The 22,606-nt window shown below is 43.1% G+C and overlaps 1 protein-coding gene across 1 annotated transcript; it reads right to left on the bottom strand.

The window, feature by feature from the left end:
- Positions 1-909: 909 nt before the first annotated feature.
- On the bottom strand, positions 910-22,526 carry MELTF (melanotransferrin). The gene is made up of 15 exons (XM_008644132.2): positions 19,683-22,526; positions 17,107-17,261; positions 13,353-13,452; positions 11,843-12,025; positions 11,364-11,520; positions 10,438-10,505; positions 9,585-9,772; positions 9,222-9,402; positions 8,131-8,282; positions 7,621-7,717; positions 6,607-6,801; positions 5,496-5,652; positions 3,344-3,411; positions 3,061-3,248; positions 910-2,264 (listed from the first exon to the last, which is right to left on the bottom strand). Exons 1-15 carry the CDS (start codon positions 19,726-19,728, stop codon positions 1,986-1,988), a joined length of 2,214 nt encoding a protein of 737 aa, XP_008642354.1. The 5' UTR covers positions 19,729-22,526; the 3' UTR covers positions 910-1,985.
- Positions 22,527-22,606: the final 80 nt, after the last annotated feature.

Raw genomic sequence — 22,606 nt, 5'->3', positions numbered from 1 at the left:
CGGCTGACACTCAGGGAATCCGGGATCAATGGGCTGGAAACGAGTCGGGGATCATCGAGTGCCACCCCTGACCCAACGCCACCGTGTCAACCACACCATGGCACGCAGCGCCACGTCCAGCCTTTCTTTAAACACCCCCAGGGACAGTGACTCCACCACCTCCCGGGCAATCCGTTCCAGTGTCTAATCACCCTTTCTGTGAAATCCTCCTGATGTCCAACCTGAGCTCCCGTGGCACAGTTTGAGAGTTCTAGGAGTGTGTTCTCTCATTCTGTCACTGCCTGGGAGAAGAGCCCGACCCCCACCAGGTTACACCCTCCTGTCAGGGAGTTGTAGAGCGGAATAAGGTCACCCTGGAGCCTCCTCCAGGCTGAACACCTCCAGCCCCCTCAGCCGCTTTCTCATGGGACTGTGCTCCAAACCCTTCTCTGGGTACATCCCAGCACTTCAGTGTCCTTCCTGGATTGAGGAGCCCAGAACTGGAAGCAGCACTGAAAGTGTGGCCTCACCAGTGCCAAGTGCAGGGGACAGTCACTGCCCTGGTCCTGTTGGCCACACTATTCCTGATACAGGCCAGACAGGATGCCATGGGCCTTCCTGGCCACCTGGGCACACACCGGCTCATGTTCAGGCACTGTTTCATAATTAACCAGAAGCACAAGGAGAAGAAACACAGCAGGGACGCAGCTGGGCACAGCTCGCCAGTGGTCATGGGTTTGAGTGCTGGGCACGGCATCACTGCTCCTCGCACAGACACACTCACCCCATCGGGCACAGCTGGGGGCTGGGATCAGTCTGTCCCAGTCCAGCCCCAGTAACTGGGAGCAATGGAACAGTGGGCAGTGAAAGGGAAAGGCAAATATTCATGTCCCAGAAAAGCCGTAGTTTAGCTACCAGGCTGGAGTCTCGTTAAAGTGTGATTACTTCTGATGTTTATTTGCTATTTTCACTTATTTACATGATTACTATCTGGCTTTACAAGGTTTTTATTACACCAAATGTCTGTTCATCCCAGGATCATGAGGTGGTCTCTACAGTCAAGAGGACAGTGCTTGCCAGCAGCACAGCAACATCTGGTTAGTGCAGCTATGGATAAAAATAAAACCTGAATGCTACAGCCAGTAGAAATGGCTACTCAGAAGTGAAGTACTTTGTTTCACCTACAGCAAATACGAGTTTCATGCACAGACACTCAGGATAGCCCCATGTGGAAGGAGGACAGCCATGAGGCTCTTGATGAAGGCTGCATCAAAGATCACAGGACATCTCTGTCCAGCCATGAGAGCACTGGGTGTAGAAAGTCAATAAGCTCAGTGGATGCTCACATTTGGCTTTGTTCTTTTCTCTGTCAAAGGGTAGTCCCCCTCCCAGTCTCTCAGGGCTTCCTCTTCATCCAGTGACTTTGGAAATTTCCCCTACTTTCTTCTGCTGGAAGGTAGAAGACTTTGTCCATGGTAGAAGCTGGACTGGTCTCTGTTCACAGCCTGTCCGTTCTCTGCGCGCTTACCTCTGTGGCAGCAGAGCTCAGGGGAAACTGGGTGGGATGGGTAAAGCAGGGATATGGAGTCTGAATATAACCCACCAGGAGGCTGCTAGAGAGAAGATTCACTAGGCAAGAGTTTTGATATTTCCTTCCAAGAAATTCTTCTAGAATTGAAACCCAGTATCCATCTAACAGTTCTTGGGAATCATGGATGGTTCACTATCAGCAATGATAGCAGAAATGCTCCAGTTTTAGACTAATCTTGTAAACCATGTTGATACTGTATTGCTGGTTTCTGCCCCAAATTCCACCCCATCCACACAGACAGGGGCAGCTTCCAGCCCCATCCCACTCCCTGATGAGCAGATGCTGTTGGCACTTGCCCTGCAGAGAGGCAGGAAGAGGCATTCACATGGTAGCACAGCACGTTATCCAAACAGCAGCTTTTCTGAAGAGAAGGTGGCCGGGCAGAGGTGGCCTGGAAGTTGCCATTTGGATTGTGCTAGTCCAAGCCTTGTATCTGCCATAAAACAAGCAGGGGAATGACAGTAGCCATGAGTGAGTATTGTGTTATCTTATTACCTGCCCCAGAGCACTGGGGCGTTTGCATCCCTTCAAGGGACTCAATATATTCACTCCCCAGCCATTCTGTGTATGTTCTCCTCTCTTCTACTGGCACAATCTCAACAGTGGAATCCTTAAAAATCAAGTCTTTTCCCTGAAAAGTTGAAGAATCAAACATTTTGAATCCATTTCCGTTGCTGCTATTTCCAAAGTAGACCTGAAAATAATAAAAAATTCTTAGTATTTTGCAAGATGAAGTGCCATGTTCCTGTCATACAACATGAAATATGACAGGAACTGTTTTGTAGATTAAAAATTCATACACAATTGCAGAATCTCTTATGCATTCCTTTTAGACGCTCCAGTAGATCAGATACAGAATTCTGCCACTGGCAATTACAAGAACAGCATTTGTGATTTTGTTTTTCTCAGTTACTATCTGGAAAAAGAGCTGTAGTTTTTTAAAAATTCTCCTGCCTAAATATTGTTATGCAGTATAGGGTTTGGCTGCCCAGAAGTTACAGACACTACTGAAGCCTACCATGGGGATATTGCTCAGTCGCGATTTTGAACTAATTAACTTCAGGATGGAGAAGAAGGAACCTCGCTGTGGCAGCCAGGCACACTCTGCCTGCATGGGTACATGGCTGTAGCATAAACAAACCCAGCATAAACAAACCCATAAACAAACATTCTATTGCATTCCAAGGAAAATTCCAGAATGGGAAAGCGTTAGCATGTACTCTGTTTCTTGTAGACCTCAAAGTAATGCAGAAACAGAGGAAAGCCATGGGAAATTACTACTGCAACCAGTGGCTGGGCAAAAAGTTGAAATCCCTTGTGCACCAGGGTGGTTTTACTGGGTGAGTTACATGGGTTGTATTTTACCTTCTCTGTCACACTCCCAGGGCTGTGCACTGTGCACATGCTGCCAGTGCCATGATGCAGTCCTTATCCTCGGAGTGTGTTAGACCATATGGAACTCCCCCCAAAAATAAATGGATTATTAGTACCTGGGCTCTGTCCAGTAGTCCATATAGAGCAAAAACGTTGACATCTGGGTGAACCATAACAGCCTGAGCTGGCACCTGAGCCAGGTGACAACTGGCAAACTGGCTGACTTCAGCACGGGCACCATTTGGACATAGTAACTGGAAATCAGTGGACTTCAACTTTTGGGCCCAACTAGCAGTGTTTTTACCTGAAAAAAAGAAACTGGTCATTTTCAAGCAATGAATGCTTTAGAGCAAGAAAAAATAATTGGATTATAATAAAGAGACATGTAAAACTAAGTACCATCTGTGTTTTCAAACACCGTTGAGTGCTTCACAAAGGCTACATCCCCAGAATCTTCTGCCAGGCACCTAAAGAAAGTCAAAGATATGAATTCAATTCGAAGCATCTCTATGTGAACCACATTTTTTCAGTAACTCATAGGTTTAGAATGCAATTTTTTTTACAGGCATTCCTTAAACAAATGTACTGGGTCCAAAGTTAGTAAGAAAAACCAGAGAAATTAAGCATCTTGGATGTAGAGAAAGGCAACATCTTTGCAAAATATAAAAAAAAAAAAAATATTCAGAATTACAAATTTCAAGAGTGGAATAGAGTAGAAAAAAATTATTAAAAGCATTGTGAAAAACAACAGGAAAGACCAGTATTAGATGAGTAAAGAAACAGAAGATCTATTATGTGATACTCAATGCAGCATTTGCAGCCCTGTATATTGAAGACCTCTAGTTAATCTAACTGCAATTTCTAAGGGTAGTGTTCCAGAACTAAGTTCAGTTTCCTTTAATTTTCTGATGCAGAAGCAGCCCAACATGACAAGGGACCCTAAAACCACCTCCTCTCCTATGTAGCTTATTCTGTAAGTGTTTTCAAGAAGCATTTCCTAAAACAAAATAATTAAACACACCAATGAAATAGATGTAAAGCTGTAACTGTGCACGGCTTATGCAATACAAAATGCAAGGGAAAGTTATTACTGGTAACAGTTACCAAAAATGCGTATGTTTCAATTGCACCTGGTTTAACATCAGCAGTTCTAATCAAAGGTCTTACCACGATGTGGTTGATGCTGTCACGCAGACAACGAGGACTAGTGGGGCTGTTCAGTGCATTTCCCAATCAGAAAAAGCTTTCCTAACAGATTTTTTACTACTCTGGGCAGTTTAATTTGCCCCAGGCAGTTGGAATATACACAAACTGAATGGCCTCTCACATCACACCTCTAGTAAAGTTAGTCTGAAGACAGAGTTGAAGGAATCTGGAAATCTGAATTTTAAGTCCATCTCAATCACCTTCCACAACCCATTCTTCTTTCAGACAGGATCACCTGAGTGTCACGGATAGACCTACCCTTACCTTGAGGAAGACTGTGATCCTCCATTTTTTCACATTCTACACATTTAAATACTTAAAATGCCCCACATCACTCAATGAATTAAGCACCTTCTCTATTAAAACAAAAGTGATCTCCATATAAAGTTTGACTGTATGGGCACTTTATCAAATGCAGAATCTTAGAATTATGAGCAAGGCTCATGCAGCCTGTAACAGCATTTGTTGCTCATTCGTCTGGTGACTGGGAGCTGGCTCTGTTCTCATGAAGTCTATGTTCTGTACTCATGAAGTACAGCAGAGGATCTGAAGTTTGCCTGCAAGGCAAACCCAGCAGAGCAGCTGGACTCAACTAAATAGATTTGCAAAAAGTAGTTACCCAAATCTATCTAACGCTTCAGTATTTACTAGGCAGCTGCTGTGGAACTCTCCCCCCCGAAGGAAAAAGGTGGCTTTCTGCCAGCTGTTACATGCACCATTACCTTCTGAGGTGATAGTCAGGAAACGGAAGAGAGTTTCACAGTCTTTGGGTATGGCCCCATGTGTACATGTACACTGTTACACTAAATATTCATTCCATTCTATACTATTTTCCCCCCTGTATTTTTAACATACTCTGTTTGGAATAGGTTTTGGTGATTGAACATTAGCCATAGCTGTTTGTGCTGTTCAGAAATCTACCTTCAGATACAGCCACCAATGAATCAGAGTAGTGAAGACACATTCCAGGCTCCTCATCACAAGCCTGTCACTCTGCAGGGACTTAGAGAAGCCAGATCGTGGCTACTGTGCGCCTGCTTCCCTGCTAGAGCTCCCTATGGATGAGCTGCCCATCCAGAGTGGCAGACTCCCTGTCCCACTAGATTAAAGCAAGACTGCACACCAACAACAATCTACTTGATCCTCATGAGGTGGGTGCTCTGTGCACAGACATGTGGGTTGGGCTGTATGATCACCTGGCTGTCTGCAAGGACACACATCCCACCTAATTTACAGCACCTGCTGCAGCAACAACAACCTCTGGTTGCTGACTGGGATGGAAACCAGGTGCTCATTGCATTTTGGCAGGCTGACACACAAAATCACAACCGTAGGTATCAGTTACCTGAAGGCTCCACTGTAGCTGTAATAACGTTCTTGGCTACTTGCACTGCATTTGTTTTTTCCACTGTCATCTCCAATACACAGTTGACAGAGCTTTGCTGGGTAATTGTCCTGCTCAGCTGAGGGCACACAGCTGGCAGAGAAAAACTCACTCACAGCTGGGGAAAGACAAAACCAACATAAGGAGTGAAAAGTGTGGGCTCTTCACAAAAAAAGATCATGATGCAGGTTTCAGTAGAACACTAGAAATACAAGTTACAGCTGCCTTACTGGAATTCACAAACCAGAACTTCTCAAATATTTTCAGAGCACTCTTTAGTTGACTATGTAAAGTCAATAAAATAGTGGGAGTGTGCTGGGGGAGCAGTCAGGGAAGGTTCTCCTCTGACATCTGTGGCAAGCTCTGAGCTCCCAGTGTTAAAAGGACATGGACATTCTAGAGCAAATACAGTGGAAGGACAGTAGGATGCTCAGAGTTGGCTGAAGCAGAGCTTGCACTTTCCAGGCTGAGAACTGGGCTTGGTCAGCCTGGAGAGAAGACAACTAACAGTGTATTGCTATCTTAATTTACATAGTGGGGTTTTCAGGAAGACAGAGCCAGGTCCTTCTCAGGGATGCAGAGCAAAAGGATGAGAAACAACAGACCAAAGTTATGAGGAGGAAAATTCTGATTAGATACAAGAAAAGAAATCCTTTGTACCAAGGATGGTCAAATAGTGGGACAGGGCTCAGAGAGGTTGTAAGTAATCTGTGTCCTAGGAGTTACTCAGAACCTGCCTGGACATAGCCCTGAGCACTATGAGCTACCAGACCTTTAAGTAGCTGTTTGGACTAGATGACCTCAAACTGTCCCTTCCAACCTAAATTAGCCAATGATTTTGTGATAAAGGAAAGGATACTTTTGTGTTAGATGTAACATTTTCTGTTAGAGATCTCCACTAGTCCACACTGGTGGCAAACTTAAAATTTCAAATCATTTTATTAAAAACACAACACCCCTTCACAAACAGATATTATTAATATAGAGCTATGAAATATCAAAATTAATTCCCTAATTAAAGTTTATCATTAGACTATTACTATGTTTTTGATATATAATAATGTTGTCTTACCTTGAGGAATATTACAGTCTCTGTTCTTAATAATCCCCCTCTTAATTAGTATGCCAATGGGAATATTCCATCCAGCATTTCTCCCCAGCCCTGTGTGGCAGGACTTCTTCCCTCTCAGGTCACTGATGGTGAATGCATTGGACAGATTTCGTTTCACTACCACCACTGCATAGTATGCATTGCTGCTGTCATCAGCTTGTAGAAAAAAAACAACACATTACAGCTTTCCTTAAGCATTCCCACACCTTAGTGATCATCTGTGGATCCATTACACTTGTCTGGTGGCAACCTCAACTGCACCAACAATCTGCTAGTCAGGGAGTAAGGATGTACATGCTGCTGCATTCACCTGTGGTCTGTAAGCTGGTACTGCTACACACCTGAGCTGAATAATCTACAGACAAGATGATGAAAGTGTTCTTGTTACCATCAGCTCTTATAAATACATCCCTCTGAAAAACAATGTTTGGGGCATAAGTAACTTAGAAAATCTGCTTCAAGAAGTTGTTTTTATGTGAAAACTTCAAACCTGTATTAAAACTTCAATGAGTTTGGCAGCAAATTTCAACTCTACCTTAGTGACACTGTAGACACAAGCCCTCTTTTAATCCGTGACTCTGAAGCAGCCACACTGACAGGAAGAATTTGCTTCTAACTAGAATCTACTGTGCAATTTCTGTATTTTTGCTTCTCTTAAAAATATTTTGACTTTGTGAATACTAGTTTTTTCCACTGAAAATATTTTTTTTTCAGAATTCAAAAAACAAATGAAGAGGTACGAGACTAAAAATTGCCAAAGACTCAACCTGGTCCTGCAGCAGGACAGACAGAAGTTCCCTCACTGTAGAAGCTCATCTCATATCCTCCTCTATCCATGATGAGAGGGTCATGATTTTTATTTCCTTTGAAAACAGCTTTCCTAGTAGGGCTGGGAACAAAGGACTGTGCTTTTAGTGCTGTTTTCAAACAACCTGGAAAAATAAGGCCAATATTTATGTTTCTGGACCTTCTTACCAGAATAACTTTCTCCAGCAGCTGGTACAAGGCCATATGTCTTCCCAGCTGTGTAAATATCAGCTCCACCCAGAACTACAACATCACTTTCCTTTTTCTGAAAAATAAAAGAAAATATAGGATTTCTGAAAAAACCCAGCAGATACTTTCCTTGCTACAATGACGACACCTTTATGGTCACACCTGTGGCACCCTGAAGGGCAAGGCTGCCAGCAAAAGAGCATCACACTGCTAAAGAAAATCTCCCAAAAGTGCATAAAGCATCATCACTGAAATAGGGGCAGGAGATTTCACATACAGAGGCTTGAGTTAGATGGGAAACAGTGTTCTCCTCACAGCCAAAGATGATCAGGGTCCAGGTTCATCCAGACCATCTGAGCTACAGATCATCTTGAAATCCAGTGTTCCTACTGGTCACCAAAGTGAGCGCACATCTCTCTAACCCCACCTACCCAGCAGAGAGCAGCTTCTGTTCATTTGGTTTATGGCACAATGACTGCAGCAGCCTACCTGGATCAGCTCCATGCACTCTTCCTTTGTCTTGGCTGAAACACACTGAATTGCTGGCTTCAGATTCTCTTTCCTAAAGGCAACGGCCATTTCACCACATTTCCAAATCTCCTCAGTGGATACAACACACCAGTTCAGGCTTTCTGGCATTGCTGCACAAAATTGAAAAGCAAATACTACATTCACTTTCTTTGCACTAGACAAGGAGCCATCACACTGCCCACTGTCACATGTGTCCCATATATGCTATTGAAAATATTTGCTTCTGTGTTGCTCCCCATCCCTCCAGCTCAGAGTTACACCAGGAACCAGGGCACTCCCTGACGAGCAGTTATGTCCACACTGCAAACCTCTCCATAGCAAAGGAACAACAATTTCTACAATTACTGACCATTAAGCCCAGCCACAATGTGTTAGTTGAGTGCAGCAAAAAGCCACCCTGAACACAAGCTTCCTCACACTGACAGTCACGGAGCAATGCCCAGAAGAGACAAGTCAGGAAGGTGAGGGGCTTTGCCACAGCACAGATCACATCTGGGAGCCTCAGTTGCCAGGATTTTTAAGCTTCTTAAGGCAAAGATTATTGTAATTTGTGTTTCTGACTTTCCCAGAACATGTATCAAGTAATTTCTACTTTCTTCTGATAGCAAGAAGGACCATAATGCTTCAATAAAGAGCAGCTGAAGGTTTCCTTCAGCTTGTGGAGGAAACCCTCTGCTAGGAGCCCATTCACCGTATTTTATAGACTACCTGAGGATTTGCATAGCAGCACATTACTTCTCCTTGTCAGCAGGTAAGAAATTAAGTACCAGGTAGCAGTAGCATCTTACCAGAGTAATGTCTCTCATATACTAGCAAGGGTGAAAAATGCCTGCATCTTATAAAAAAGTGGGCCAATTTGCACAGGAAAATGTTCTGCAATGCACTATTGTTTCTAGGTCAAAAAGTGACCTTTGCCCATGCTCAAAAATCAGATTCGCATCTTGCCGGAACCCTCCAAGAGTGGGAAGAAAATAAAGCAGAATCAAGATGATCTGTGTTATCAGCTATCTTTTTTCTTGATTATAAATAGGAATCTACAGACAACTTACTGTTGGGGTTGCAGCTCAGAGCTTGCATGGCATGAAGATACTCATCACCCAGCCATGCCTGGTAATTCTGAGCTGTGATTTCAACAAGCTCCGTGGTGGCATCTCGGAACAGAAGATTTTGGGCACCGTAGGCTGCAGAGTCAAACATCTGAAACTTGGCACCCACCCCATTAAATCTTTGCTGTAATATTAAAGAAGAAAGAAGCACCTGTCACATATCTCTCTACCTGGAATGTGTGACACCCCATACCACTTCAAACCCCACAGAGCCAAAAGTGCTCAGATATCCTGTTTTCAGTTTGGTTAGACTGGTGGGAGAACCCTTCTAAAATGCAAAGTAGCAATGAAAAAACAGTCTCCTACTTGTCCCTGGTTTAGGAGCTGGAAGAGAACTGTCCCGTCTGTGTCAGGCCGCACAACCACAGCCCGAGCGGGGACTCGGGCCAGGTGGCAGCTTCTCCACTCTGTCACATCAGCTCTTCTGCCATCGCGACACAGCAGCTGGAAGTCCCGGGAGCGGAGCCCCTGGGCCCAGGAAGAAAGGCTTCTCCCTGAAATCAGACAGGATGTGCTTAAGGAACAGACATCAGGTGGGGCTGATGCTTCTGGCTCCAAGCTTCACATGTGGAGCAGAACACACATCTCCTGAGCATCTCTGAACTGTTCCTGCCTGCACAGGATATCCTGTGCATCTCTGTCGTCCTTCAGTCCTGTAACACTTGTGAGACTGCACTGAGCTGGTGTCTGCAGCATATCAAGAGCATCCCTAGTTTAGAATCATGTACAGCATTTTCTGGTTTTTTTTTCCCCTGGGTCAGGCAGGTACAAGATATTAAAGCAATGTTAGATTCAAGGAAGTTTTTACACAGTGCCAGATAGGGCATGTTAACTCTCCTAGTCTCCACTGAATCCCTTGGCAGGCTGGATCAATGTGACAGCCCAGGACTGTATAAAAAAGAGTTTTCTGCTGTTGAAGGCCTCTTTCCAGAAGCAGCTTAGGATTCCACCTTTCACCTTTACCGACACTATCAAACATTTTAAAAATTCTCTATCTCCTGGTGCACACCTCAGAGGGTACATCTGTTTTCACTATTACAGCGTATTTTTGCTGATTCCTCAATTCCAAATACATCAAATATTTGATATTACACTGTCATTACAGATACCGTACTTCAGATCTTGCAGCCATTTTTCAACAAGCTTCAGGATTACTCACCATCTGTATATCCAGGCACTGTGCTGTGCTTCACAAAAGCAACCTCTCCAGCATTTTCAGCCAAACACCTAATAAATACAAATCCAACCACAAAAATGCATTATAAAACCCCCGTGCTCTGGCCACTGCCGGCTGACAGCCTGAGGGCTCTGTGCTCCGTTCCATCAGCCACAGACACTGACCTACTTCCTTGTGCTGAGAGTTTTGCTCAAGGCAGAGACTAGTGGCTGTTAGAGCATGAAGTAAACTATCATTGTCATTTGGTGAACATGAACAACATGTTCAGTGCTGCCTGGGACAAACACCATGACCTTCTTTGTCCAATACAGTTCTGTGTCTAAGGCAGGCACATAATCTTTTGGGGAATTCACAGGGAAGAGCAAGTGTTTCTCATAAGCAAATTCTGCCCTCATTAATGCTATGACTCGGGGACTGGGACCTGCAACACAGCACACAGATGGGAAAGAGGAAAATAAAGATTGGTGTGCAAAAATGGAGGGCAGAGCAGCTCGATAATTCAGTGCAGCTGAGGTGGGATGACTGAAATAGCCAAGTAGGGCAGCAGTTCAGCTCTCAGACTCCGAGGATCATCAGGTTTTACTGGGAAAGATAAGTCAGTAAAGCCTGCTGAAACACTCAGATTGTGTCAACAGCTGGAGACAGCAAACAGCAGGGGGCTTTCCCTGCCCAGTATATGTGCTAAATATCCATTTGGTTTTAATATTCAGGTATTAATACCTTAAATAATGGGTTAATAATTCCTTTTATTCAGTCAAATTAAAAGCATGGCTATCCTAACAAAACTACAGATTTTCTAACAAGATCAACTGGAAGCTCTGTAGCTTCAGTTTCCTGTCAGTGAGGCCTGAACATGACTACGGAAAGGGTACAGCGATAAAAAAAATTGACAAAGACACGATTTTTACCTGAAAGCCCCACTATAGTCATAGTATTGCTCCTGGGAATTTAGTTGACATTTGTTCTGTCCTTCTGAGTCCCCTTTGCAGAGCTGACAGAGGGATTTAGGATAGTTCACACCATTTGCTCCAGGAACACAGCTTGCATTGAAATAGTCACTTACAGCTAAATGCAAAATTAGAATGAGACATTTTTAGCAATGAATAAACAAGATCCTACAATTTCATTTTAACACATCCACACAGTACATCTCTACAAAGACATAGAAGGCACAAGTTACTTTCTTCTTAAAAGATAATTTCCAAGTTTAAAAAAAACCAAAACCCTGCAGTCTTCATCAGACCTACATTAGGTCTATTCCATTGTACAAGGAGCACCAAAGTCAAAGAACAAAACAGCAGCTGAATCACATCTCTGGACACAGACACAGGGTCCCAAGACCATTGGGAGAGCATTGCTGAAGAGATCTTTGCCCTCTAACTCTTGCCTTTTGGAAGGTCACATCCCATTGCTGCCAGGTGCCCGGTGTGAGTGAGGTAACCCACGGGCACATCCCAGCCTGCAGTCCTGTTGATGCCGGTGTGACAGGAGCGCACACCCTTCAGACTGTTGATGGTGATGTTGGAGCTCTTCTTCACCACAGCCACAGCATAATAGGAAGTTCCAACCTCTGCAGCATAGGAAGAAAGAGAAGCAACCTAAGTAGCCTCACAGCAGCATTACAGTGACATACACTGATCTTTGGCCTCTTGTGACTTCCCTACCCACAAGCAAGTCACTCTGTTCACATCCTTGGTGAGAACCTGCTGCCTGTGTATCAATGTACCCTGTTATTTTTTCAGTGTGAATTGTCTTAGTCCACAGACAATCTGCTCTAACTTTGGAGGTCACTCTGCTTTGAAAGGGAGGTTCCTTGCTGGAGGAAGTTTTCTGTGACTTTAGATATATTTGGGTTGAATTGAAACCGATATAATTTACTCCCCAGTTGGTCTTAATTTTGTTACAGCAGAGTGAACTGTTGTCTCTGGAGCATCACTGCTGATTTCATTCTCTTTGTTTTACAGTTTAATATAACTCAGAGTCAAGAGTTGAGGGTTTGAAGTGATCATAAGGTCATTTAATCTGACTTTATTTAGATCAGAAATCACTAAATTTCTTTCCCTTTTCTCTTATTTCAGCTCGTAGCCTGACTAATGGAGATAGCCAGCCTCTGGGTCCTGAGGCCCATTTGGTTTTAAGAAGCCAAAGCACAGGTCCCTCACCAGAGTCATGATGTGTTTAACAGGGTGGGGGGGCTGCTGCAGATGACCCAAGATCCTATGGACTGAGCCCAACAGCCACTTCTGAGGATGCCTTTGGCCAGGTGACACTGAGACCCAGCTACAAAACAAATCCAGCTCCATCTCACAACAGAGTGATGGGACAGCATTGCCAGCAAACTGCTTCCAGAGCTCTCCCTTCCCTTGTGTCTTAAAGTTATGGGGGGCATCCTCCAGCTCTGAACTACACAAGCACTGAATTATTGTCTCTGCCTTGAAAGGAACTCAAAGCTTAAGATCACCCAGACAAGAAGCATAATCTAGTACTTCCTTTCTTCCAGCAGGTAATCGTATACACTAGGAAAAACAAAATCTAATTATTCTAATGCATGGGACTGACAGATAAACCTAATAATTCATGCTTTGCAATTCATTAATCTGAAAAGTATGGAACAGAGAACACAGTAAGCAGAGAGACAGTAAAAAGAAACAAGAAACAACCCAACAAACTTATTACAGAAACAGCTATTCTGACCCAAATGCTTCAGGACACACTCAGCCACAGCCCTGTGTCTCCTGTTTCCCCAGACAGTCTGTTACAGGCAGGAGCAACCAAGAGGGAACCTGAATACTACCTACTGTTTAGAGTCTTCAAGAGGACTCCAAATAAAATGCAAACAGCAAATACTTTTTCTTATGCATTTTAAGTGATCTAAAAGGCATTTGATCAGAACAGACCTTGATCATATACTTCCCCAACCACAGGTTTCAGACCATGCTCCCTTCCAGCCTGGAAAATCAAGCGGCCATCCAGGGTCACTGCATCTGCCAAGTCATCCTGTGCAGACACAAGGGCAGAATGTTTGTTAAAGCTTAATTTCAGTATTTATTAACAACCAGAGTGCCCATGCATTTACAAGACACCCCTTAATCTGTATTTGTGTTTTCTTTTTTCCAGTTATTTTAAGGGCACACAAATTTCTGAACTCTTACCAAGAGGGATTTTAGACCTTCAAAACTGCCTTCCTGCAGAAACAATGCAGAAACCAGCCCTGCACCATGATGGCTTCACTAGTGTTAATAGTTCAGAGGAACCTTAGAAATGGATGCTGCAGCTCTGTGAAGGATCTTAAGGCCCAGTGATTTGAGGTTTCATTCATCTCTGTAGCTAGTACCCTGACTCTTGAAGATTTAAATAAAGTAAATACATTTTTAGATCATACAGAGATAGTTCAAAATAGTATCTTTTGGGGCTACAAAATCTGAATGCCAAAGTGCACTCCAAAGCACCCTTAGATCCTGCTGGCTTGTAGCTCAGCACAAGCCAGACATGCATTTTGTCAGCAGGGGAGCAGGTGACAATGGGTTCCCGAGAAGGAGGAAGTATCTAAAAAGACTGTTCAAATTGGGAGAATACAAGTCTGAGGCATCCACTTTGGGGAACGTGTCCAACAGCACAATGTATTTTCTGTTGACTGTAACACCAAGCTGGCTGGGATCCTGCTACAGATGCAGGATTGCTCTGGATAGCACAGGAAGGGACTTCCCACAGCAGCAAGGCCAGGAGAACTGCTGTACACACCTCTGGCCAGCAGAGCCAGCTCCCACTGTGTGCTGAACCTATGGGAGCCAGGAGAGGGCATTTCCCAGAGACAAGGTACTGCCAAGAAATAATCAGCAGTGTGACATTTTGCATTCCTAAGCTGATTCCAAGTTTCTTACCAGTTTGCTTAACCTCTGGTTTGGCACTGGAGGGAGTAATTTAGTTTCTCCATCCCTTGGGAGCTTGCAAAGCCCTGGTCAGGGCAGGGCTAGGACTACTCAGCACACCACAGCAAATTCCCACAGGCTGAACAACATACAGAGCTTGAACATTTTTTAAGGGATCATGTGAGAGCACAGGTAATATGTTGATGTTGACATCTAAACCAGATTTGAAGTTGCCATGTAATTTGAAATCTTTTACTTGTTTGGCTTGAAGGAGAAAAAAGATTATATCCATTAGTCAGCTGAAACAAGAGATGTCCTGAGAGTTGCTTCTCATGAATAAGAGCTGAATAAATCCAAGGGAACCTGAAGCAGACTTGGTGTTGGAAGATATTTGCATCTTAAAGAACAGACACAATCTTTCTGGAATAACTAGATGCGATATTCCACTGGTGAGGGTTAGAGCACAGGACAGTTTAGGAATCAAATACAGCCTCTTGTTTAGGAGGGACACCTGACAGGAGAGGAGGTGGGAGTTAGAGGAGGTGGGAGTTAGAAGGATCTTACCCTGAAGAAGAACAAAATGAGCTTCTAGAATTGGTGGTGGACAGAAAATAGAGCAGATATAATGGAAAGGGTGTCACAGAAGTCATGAGGCATGTTATATGGCCATATTTTCATAGGAAATAGCACTTTTCTGACCAAAAAGCTGAACCTACGAGCTCTGTTCAGACACAGAGCCCCTGATCAATAGCTTCTGTAAGAATAGCACAAGACAAAACCAGTCTATTGTTGTATTTAACATGAATTAGCTTCCTGGCTACAGACATCTCTTTTAAATACACACAATTATTGCTGAGGTGACATATCAACAGCAGTGTGGGTGTATTATTTTTTTGCAGCAAGCATTTGCCAATAAATTTAGCAAAAGCATGGGACTCACATACAATTTTTTAGTAAGTATACATGTGATGGACATATTCTATTCATTATTTTCAGAGGAAGTTAATTACTGTATGTCACAACATTTCAGAATTACCTACATAAGTGTTTCAAAGACCTGCTGAAAATAAGCACTGGTCACATTAAATATTGTCAGGTTCCCTAGTTAAATATTTAGGTATTTCTTAATTTTTACACACCTTCAATCAAAAAGGTTTTTTCCTTTATCCATGTGCTAACACATTCACAGGTCTAAGTCCAAATTATGCAGTGTTACAAAACAGCACCTGCCTCTTCAGCCACTGTGTCCTGCTCCCTTCTCGGCCTCAAAGATCAGAGTTCAGTGCAGATGCCAACTCAGGGGTTCCACACAGTCCTACACAGAGTAGGTCAGCTTGAATATTTAGTAGATTATTAGCACAAGGGAAAAAAAAAAAAAAAAAGAGGTCTAAAGGACAAAGTCTTGTCTGAAGCCTTACAGTGAAAATTCATTTCATCAGAAAGCAACTTACTCATGCTGTCTGCCTGCCTGCTACTTCCAATGGCTTGCAAATGCAATTCTGTGAGCTCTGTATTTCAGAAGCAGACAGGCATCAGCCCTTTAAATAATCTGCTTTGCAGAGTCTAACAGGTCCCTCTGTTCAATGCAGCAATCAGCCAAGTGGTTTTGGGAAGACCTGACATTAGAATGCCCTGTCTAATCCCAAGGTAAGATCCACATCTGTATTGGTATCTGCTCTCAGCATTTTTCAATACAGCCTTGACTCCCTTGCTCAAGAACAGTATTTATCAAGAGGCAATGAGGTAGTCTTAGGAGTCAACCATTCTGCTTCACTGACAAACATTACAAGACATCACTTTTTGAAATCTGTTCCTTTTTTCTGGCCACACAATCATCTGCCTCATCTCCCTTCAACCTATTCTTTCAGATCTCCTTTCCTTGCTCTGAACCTCTTGTCCTTGACAGGCTGCATCTCCTCCACAAAAACCTGATTCTTGGGCATATCTACAGAGAATACACAAAGAGCATTATTGATTAACACAGCCAGCCAACCTTCCCTTCCCCCACACTCTGCCAGTGAAGACAACCGTGATTACCTGCCTCCACACTGCTTCTAACATCCACTTTTTACCTTCTACCTCCTCCAAAGGAAGGAATTATCTTGCATACATCATTTTGCAAATTCACATGTTTCCAGTCTTTAAAACCTTCCCCAGAGGCACGCTCTTTTTGGAAACTGAGCATACTCTGGGCAGCTGAATTAATACAGCTTAATACAGAGGTTTGCCCTTTGCTCACCCCACTTGCTACTTTGCCTCTCTCTTGTACTCAGTATTGGGAGATTTGATTTGATTACACTCAGCTCATCTGTTTATACAGCAATTTCCATGACAGGACCCTGAAATGGGAGTTTGATCCAGAGTTTATCAAAATACAATCTACTTAAGAGGCTAAGCAGCACAGCTTTAATTACTGTCTGCATCTTGTAGCTCCATCCCTTCTTAAATGTCTGCTAAATAAATCTGACACAATTCCCAAATCAAAGATTAGTATTTGGGAGGAAATATTTAAGACCTTATCTGTGTTCCTAATGACTGGCCATATGTGAGCAGCCAAAGAGATGATACAGGGCCATTCTGACATTCAAGTTCATATGTATACTTTTGTGTCTTTTCTAAAAAAGATATGCCTTGATTTTTCAGAGCCATGAGTGCCAGGAAGCAGAGGGTCAGCTGCCTGGATGGCCAGACACTCACCACAGACCTGTGCACCTCGCCAGAGGATTATTATTAGGCACATGAAGAAATTAAACCAATGACACTGCTGTCACTCACAGCTCACCTTGATCATCTGGGTACAGTTTGCAGCTGACCCCCCTGCTGTACACTCCAGAGGGGGAAGGATGCCAGCCTCACTAAAGGCCTTGCTCATGCCATTACACTTAGAAAGTTCTTCCTCAGAGACTGTGCACCACCGGATACGCTCCAGGCCGAGAGCTGCAAACACAACACCAAGAGAAAACATTACAGAACGCATCAGAGCTTTACCATTTAGAAGCAAACTTTTGTTCTGCTTCTCCTCCCTAAACAGAAAAAAAATCAGGTCTCATTTTGCAGTGAGTCCTTAGAGATGATTCCCACTTGCATTCCGATTAACATGAATCCTGAAGTTTTTTTGGACTGACCACAAGATCAGACTCAGATACCGAAATCCAGTGGCATTTGTTTCTGTCATAAGAAATGCGGGTACCGTGGAATAGGTCAGGGCATCCAGACTGTTCTAAACACCTTGCAGAATACATCATCTTAATCAAAGTCAAAAGCATATGAAATTATTATTTTAAATGATACACTACAAAACCAGAGACTGTCTAAAGACAACTCGTCTCAAGTATTGCTAGTTAGTACCTGGAGTCCTGCCCATATTGGTCTGAATTTAAAAAGCAACCTTAGGTGCTCAAAAGCCTTGCCACTAGGCTTATTATGAAAACTAGAAAAGTAAACTTGGCCTTTCAAAACAGTCTTTCATAAGAGATCATAACTGCAGTCAGGAAAAGAGGAGGGCAGAGCCATAAAGGAAAAGACTCAAGTTTAGTAGTGGAGATTTCCATTAATTAGCAAAGAAAGGTGCCTTTCAGTGGCCCCAAACACCACCCTCCTAAGTGCCAAAGTTACAAACACTTGGTTGCTTTTGTAAGGAGATGTCATCGTGCCCAGACAGTGCGGTGAAATGGAAACGCACCCGTGGGTTACGCTGACAAACAGGCACGGGTCATTTTCGTAAGCAGGGACACAACATTCCACTGTTTGTCTACAATTTCCATTTTTAAGCTGGAGTCTGCTGTAAACCATTTATCATGTGGTTTTCTAATACCTCTAGCTGGCCCTCTACTTCCCCCCCAGTGCCATGCAGCTGAGATGCCACATCTGATGGTGCAAGTTAAAAATTACTCCACTAGTGCCCAATAGTGCTCTGTGCACATTTTCTGACTTAGCGGCTGCAGACTAAACAAGACTGTTGATGCCAAAAGATCCAATACTGAAACAGTGGGTTTGGCTTTCTGTTCCTCTGCAACACAGAGCCAACTCTACTGCTGTCAACAAATATTAAGTCAGACTTGGAAAGCTTACAGGAAGTTTTCATGGCAGCATGTGCCAGTAGAGGGAGAAACAACTGCCCACCTCTGAGTTGCAGGAATTCTGAGAACCAAGATGGTTGGGAGAAAGGCATAACAGGTCACGGTAAAAACACACCTCACAGAAACTTAATGTTTGTACTAACTCCTCTGCCGGGACGAAATTTTCAGCATTAATTCCTTGGGACTGAAAGAAGAATCCTGGTTTTCATTTTGGAGTTTTCTTTTTATAAACATAAGCAAATAGAAGTTAAGATGGAGAGCATCTCAGTAGGTATATATGCTAAGTGCCATTTTTCAGCCTCAGCATTCTGAATTTAGACATAGACACACAGGAGGTAAAACATGAACTGTATGATGAAATCATTAGCCATACACCTGAAACATTAAGTTCATTTAGCTCTATATTTCAGCCAAAATAGTGAAACAGCATGAATCTGTTGGTTTTTTCCTCACTCATCAAAAACCAGGTATCCTTACAAGTTAACCCATCTGAAGTGGGCTTGAGCACAGACAAGGCCTGCAGTTAGCCTCTCTTCCTACTGCCAAGGAAAACCTGCTTAAAACATCAGGTCAGTGTCTGAACCCAAGTTTATTCCCAAATCTGGCCCTTCTGTATATCAGTAGATATACTTAAAGCTTGAAATGGCGGAAGCTGGCAACTTCCATTTGAAATATGCTCAGGGTCCTAAGCACACTATAACTATAACTGACAAATACCCCAATGACTCCTCAAAGTAATGGTACTCCATTGTGTAACATCTTGTCAAATGGCTATTTATACAGTTACTACTACACTGTCATGGGCTTTCAACAGAAACAATGGGGGGAAAAACAGAATAAACTAGGACCATTTCTTTTTTGAAGAACTGAAGACTGCTTCAGAAACAGCACCTACACCTCTGGTGAAATTAAAAGCACTCACCAATACAATTTGGGAGTGACAGGAGAAAGCCAACATGTTGCACAGAGCATGATAAGTGGAATAAAGCAATTATTTCTATTTTTACAAAGTAAGCATCATGGAACTGCTCACTGTTGTGAGAAACAGACACCACTGAACCAGAAATTGATTGTGCTGAGGAAATACAACATTTGATAACAATGAATCAAGATGCATACATGGTGTTCAATACAGCCTTTTCTACTGCTTTTCTATAATTTCCTTTGGTTTATTTTCTGGCCATATGAGACTGGCTCAGAAGTGGTTCTAGTTTCCTTGTGCTCTCTCACATCACACAGAGGTCCCATGCCACAGCAAAAGCTTTTAGACAACACTTACCAGCATGAAAGAAGAGAAGATAGAAGATATTTCTGGAGCTCTTCATGGTGAAAATTTTGGAATCTGTGATTTTTTTTCAGCCTTCAGAACTCCCAGATATCAAGGCTTCTGCAAGAGTGCTCTCTCCAGTCTGCTCTTAGGTGGAAATCTGCTGCATTCAATTGCCGATGCACTTTGTTCACCAATATACCTTGCTTACCTTGGAACACGTCACCTTGTAATGACTACTGGAAAAGAAAGCATGCCTCTCTCCACCCTGCCTCTACACTTGGAAAAAAAATCAGACCTGGAAATTGCAAAATATCTGAGGCACCAACGAGGTCGCTTCTGCATTGGCACCACCCACCCACAGACTTCATTCAATAAACGGCTGCACACCGGCACACAGAGGTGGGGGCAGGGCTGGGGAACCACGCACTAACCAGTACTCCTGCTGAGGTCTATGTATCCCCTATACGTGGGGGTCAGGAAGCAGGAGGAGATTCAAGGTAAGCAGTTTATCTGGCAGAGCAGACAGTCACTTGATGCCACATTCTCAGCATTGTCAGAAATTGCATAAAGCCATAACCAGAAGCCCAGGCTCTTACAACAGCAAAGCCTGTACAGGTGGTACAGGACATGCTAAGTGCACATTTCCTGAAATTTAATAGCAAGTGCTGTAAAATAGCTGAATTATTCTGACTTTTTTTAAGGTTTAAGAGAAAGCCCAGGAAGGATCCTCTCTCCCAGAAAGAGCCAAAACTGCTGACAGTAGCTCTGTTAAAAGCTTCTCTGAATTTTAGTGTAACTTTCACACAGCAAGCCTCCGCCCTTTTCTTCATTTCTCATTAGTCAGTGAACTGCAGGTGCCTGTAACACTTTGTTTAGATGAAAGCCATTAAGTGCTGCTTTACTCTGCTGACTGCCATTTCTCAGCTCAGCACCCAGCTCCCAGAAACAGAAGGGCTGTGTCCCGTGAGTCCTCCCACCCAGGGAGAGCATGAGCCACACAGCGTTGTGCATCCCCCAGCCTGTACAGCAGGGAGTGAGGCAGAATGCTTCCAGCACTCATCAGCTACCTGACTGCAGTTTGGCAGGATGCTCTAACCCTTAGTAGGCACCTGTACAACAACAGCCGAGTCAATTAATTGCTATTTCAAGTTTAGAATTTCAAAAAAAGAGAGAATGATCCCTCCAGGCCTTCTCCCCAAACAAAACCTTATGGCTGAACTCTGATTGTTGGCTGCCTAGACCATCTGGAATTTATTGTCCCTTTTTTGTCTTACATGTTAAAGAATAACCTGGTGCCACTGCAGTATTTCCAAAAGCTTTTAAGGACCCATTGCTTGGATCCCTCCTGTGCCCTTTGTACTGGCCAGATTAACATCTGAAGCCCTCTCTCCCTGATGTTTGCAGAAGGGCTTACATTCATATACAGATAACAAGACTGATGCACAGTCCTAGCACCAGTTGCTTAGGACTGCAAGGGCAGGATTAGTAAGACATGAATCTGATACCAGGGCTCTCCTGTGGCTCTTCTGATCCTCTGTGGTAAAGGTTCAGAAGGCAGAGGAGCAGCCTTTTTGTACAGGAGGTCTATTCCAAACACAACCCCCTCTAAACAATCACACAAGCACAGTTCATCAGAATTTAGATAATTTTCCTATTTTATTCTTAACTCTATGAGTACCTTCGCTTTAAGGAGATATTAAATTTCTCCTAGTTTTCAGCTTAGCAAAAATGCCCACAAGAAAATAATATAACTTACAGTAATAATAGAGAGTAACAAATACTTCATCGAGCATGTGTCTGTATAGCAATTACAAATAGTTGGGTTATCATCAGGCAGGAAGAAAACCCACGATGCCTTCACTGCGCCAGCAAAAGAGTGGTAATGAATCAGTATGATGCCATTTGGATTTCCTAATTACTCTAGTTGTTAAAGTAGAAGCCTTAAGCAAAGTACATGTATCATAAAATGTAACTCTAAAATACAGAAAAGTGTACCCAAGAATCAAAGATATATCAGCACCTGATGCTGGAAAAATGAGACCCCTCCAGAGAAACATTAAGTAATGCAAAACCCTGACAGTTACACAAGGTAAGACAACAAGGAGCATAAAGGCTTTCAGAATCAACTTTTCTGCCAGTGCTCCAAGGCAACACTGGAAGCAAACAAAACAAAAAAGGCAAAGCAAATACTCCAGAGTCCTTTGGGTTTTCTTGATCCAAAACTTGTTTTCACTCCAGCATGACACCTGTGCAAGGTAATTGCTGTGGACTTCAGTCTGAGTGGAGTATTTGGTGATACCTGGCTAGTTTATGACAAGTGCCTGGGGGTGAAGTTCAGTGACAGTTACTCAGACACTCCAACATATGAAAGAGCAATTCCTCACAGACCTACTCAGCTGAACAGGGCTCTTTCTGATGGGTTAAAAAAAGAGGTAAAAAGAAGTGTTTACAATACAGAGATCTCAGATGTGTTTGCAGATTTAATAAAGACTCATATCCTTCTATTTTTTTTAGAATTGGTCTTTTAAGATGTCTCACAAGACACCTCAAACAATCAGTCACTTTCAAAGAGGGAGACAACAGTACACTTCTAGCTGCCTTAAAATTTTATGACATTATTTATCAAAAGCTGCATCAATCCAGTACACCATGCACTTTCATGGGCAGGAATTCTCAGAAAGGCAGCACACTTGATTTCCCAAATCTTGAAAACCAGAAACTCTTTTGAGCCATGCACCAACAGCTTTAACTTCCTGTAAGCCTCATTAGCATTCCACATAACACCAGCAATAATAGTGTCACAAGTTTAAACCTGCTTTTAATGCAGTAACTTCACAGACCCCAATGTGGTCACTTGTCCAGAAAATCACATATGATTTTCATTTACAGTCTCAGTCAATTATTCCAAAGTGCTATAACACCTGTATTTATCA

Source organism: Corvus brachyrhynchos, unplaced genomic scaffold, assembly GCF_000691975.1.
Source record: "Corvus brachyrhynchos isolate BGI_N302 unplaced genomic scaffold, ASM69197v1 scaffold221, whole genome shotgun sequence".
Lineage (NCBI taxonomy): Eukaryota > Metazoa > Chordata > Aves > Passeriformes > Corvidae > Corvus > Corvus brachyrhynchos.
The sequence above is the reverse complement of the archived record's forward strand: the minus strand, read 5'-3'. Positions and strand labels throughout refer to the sequence as shown.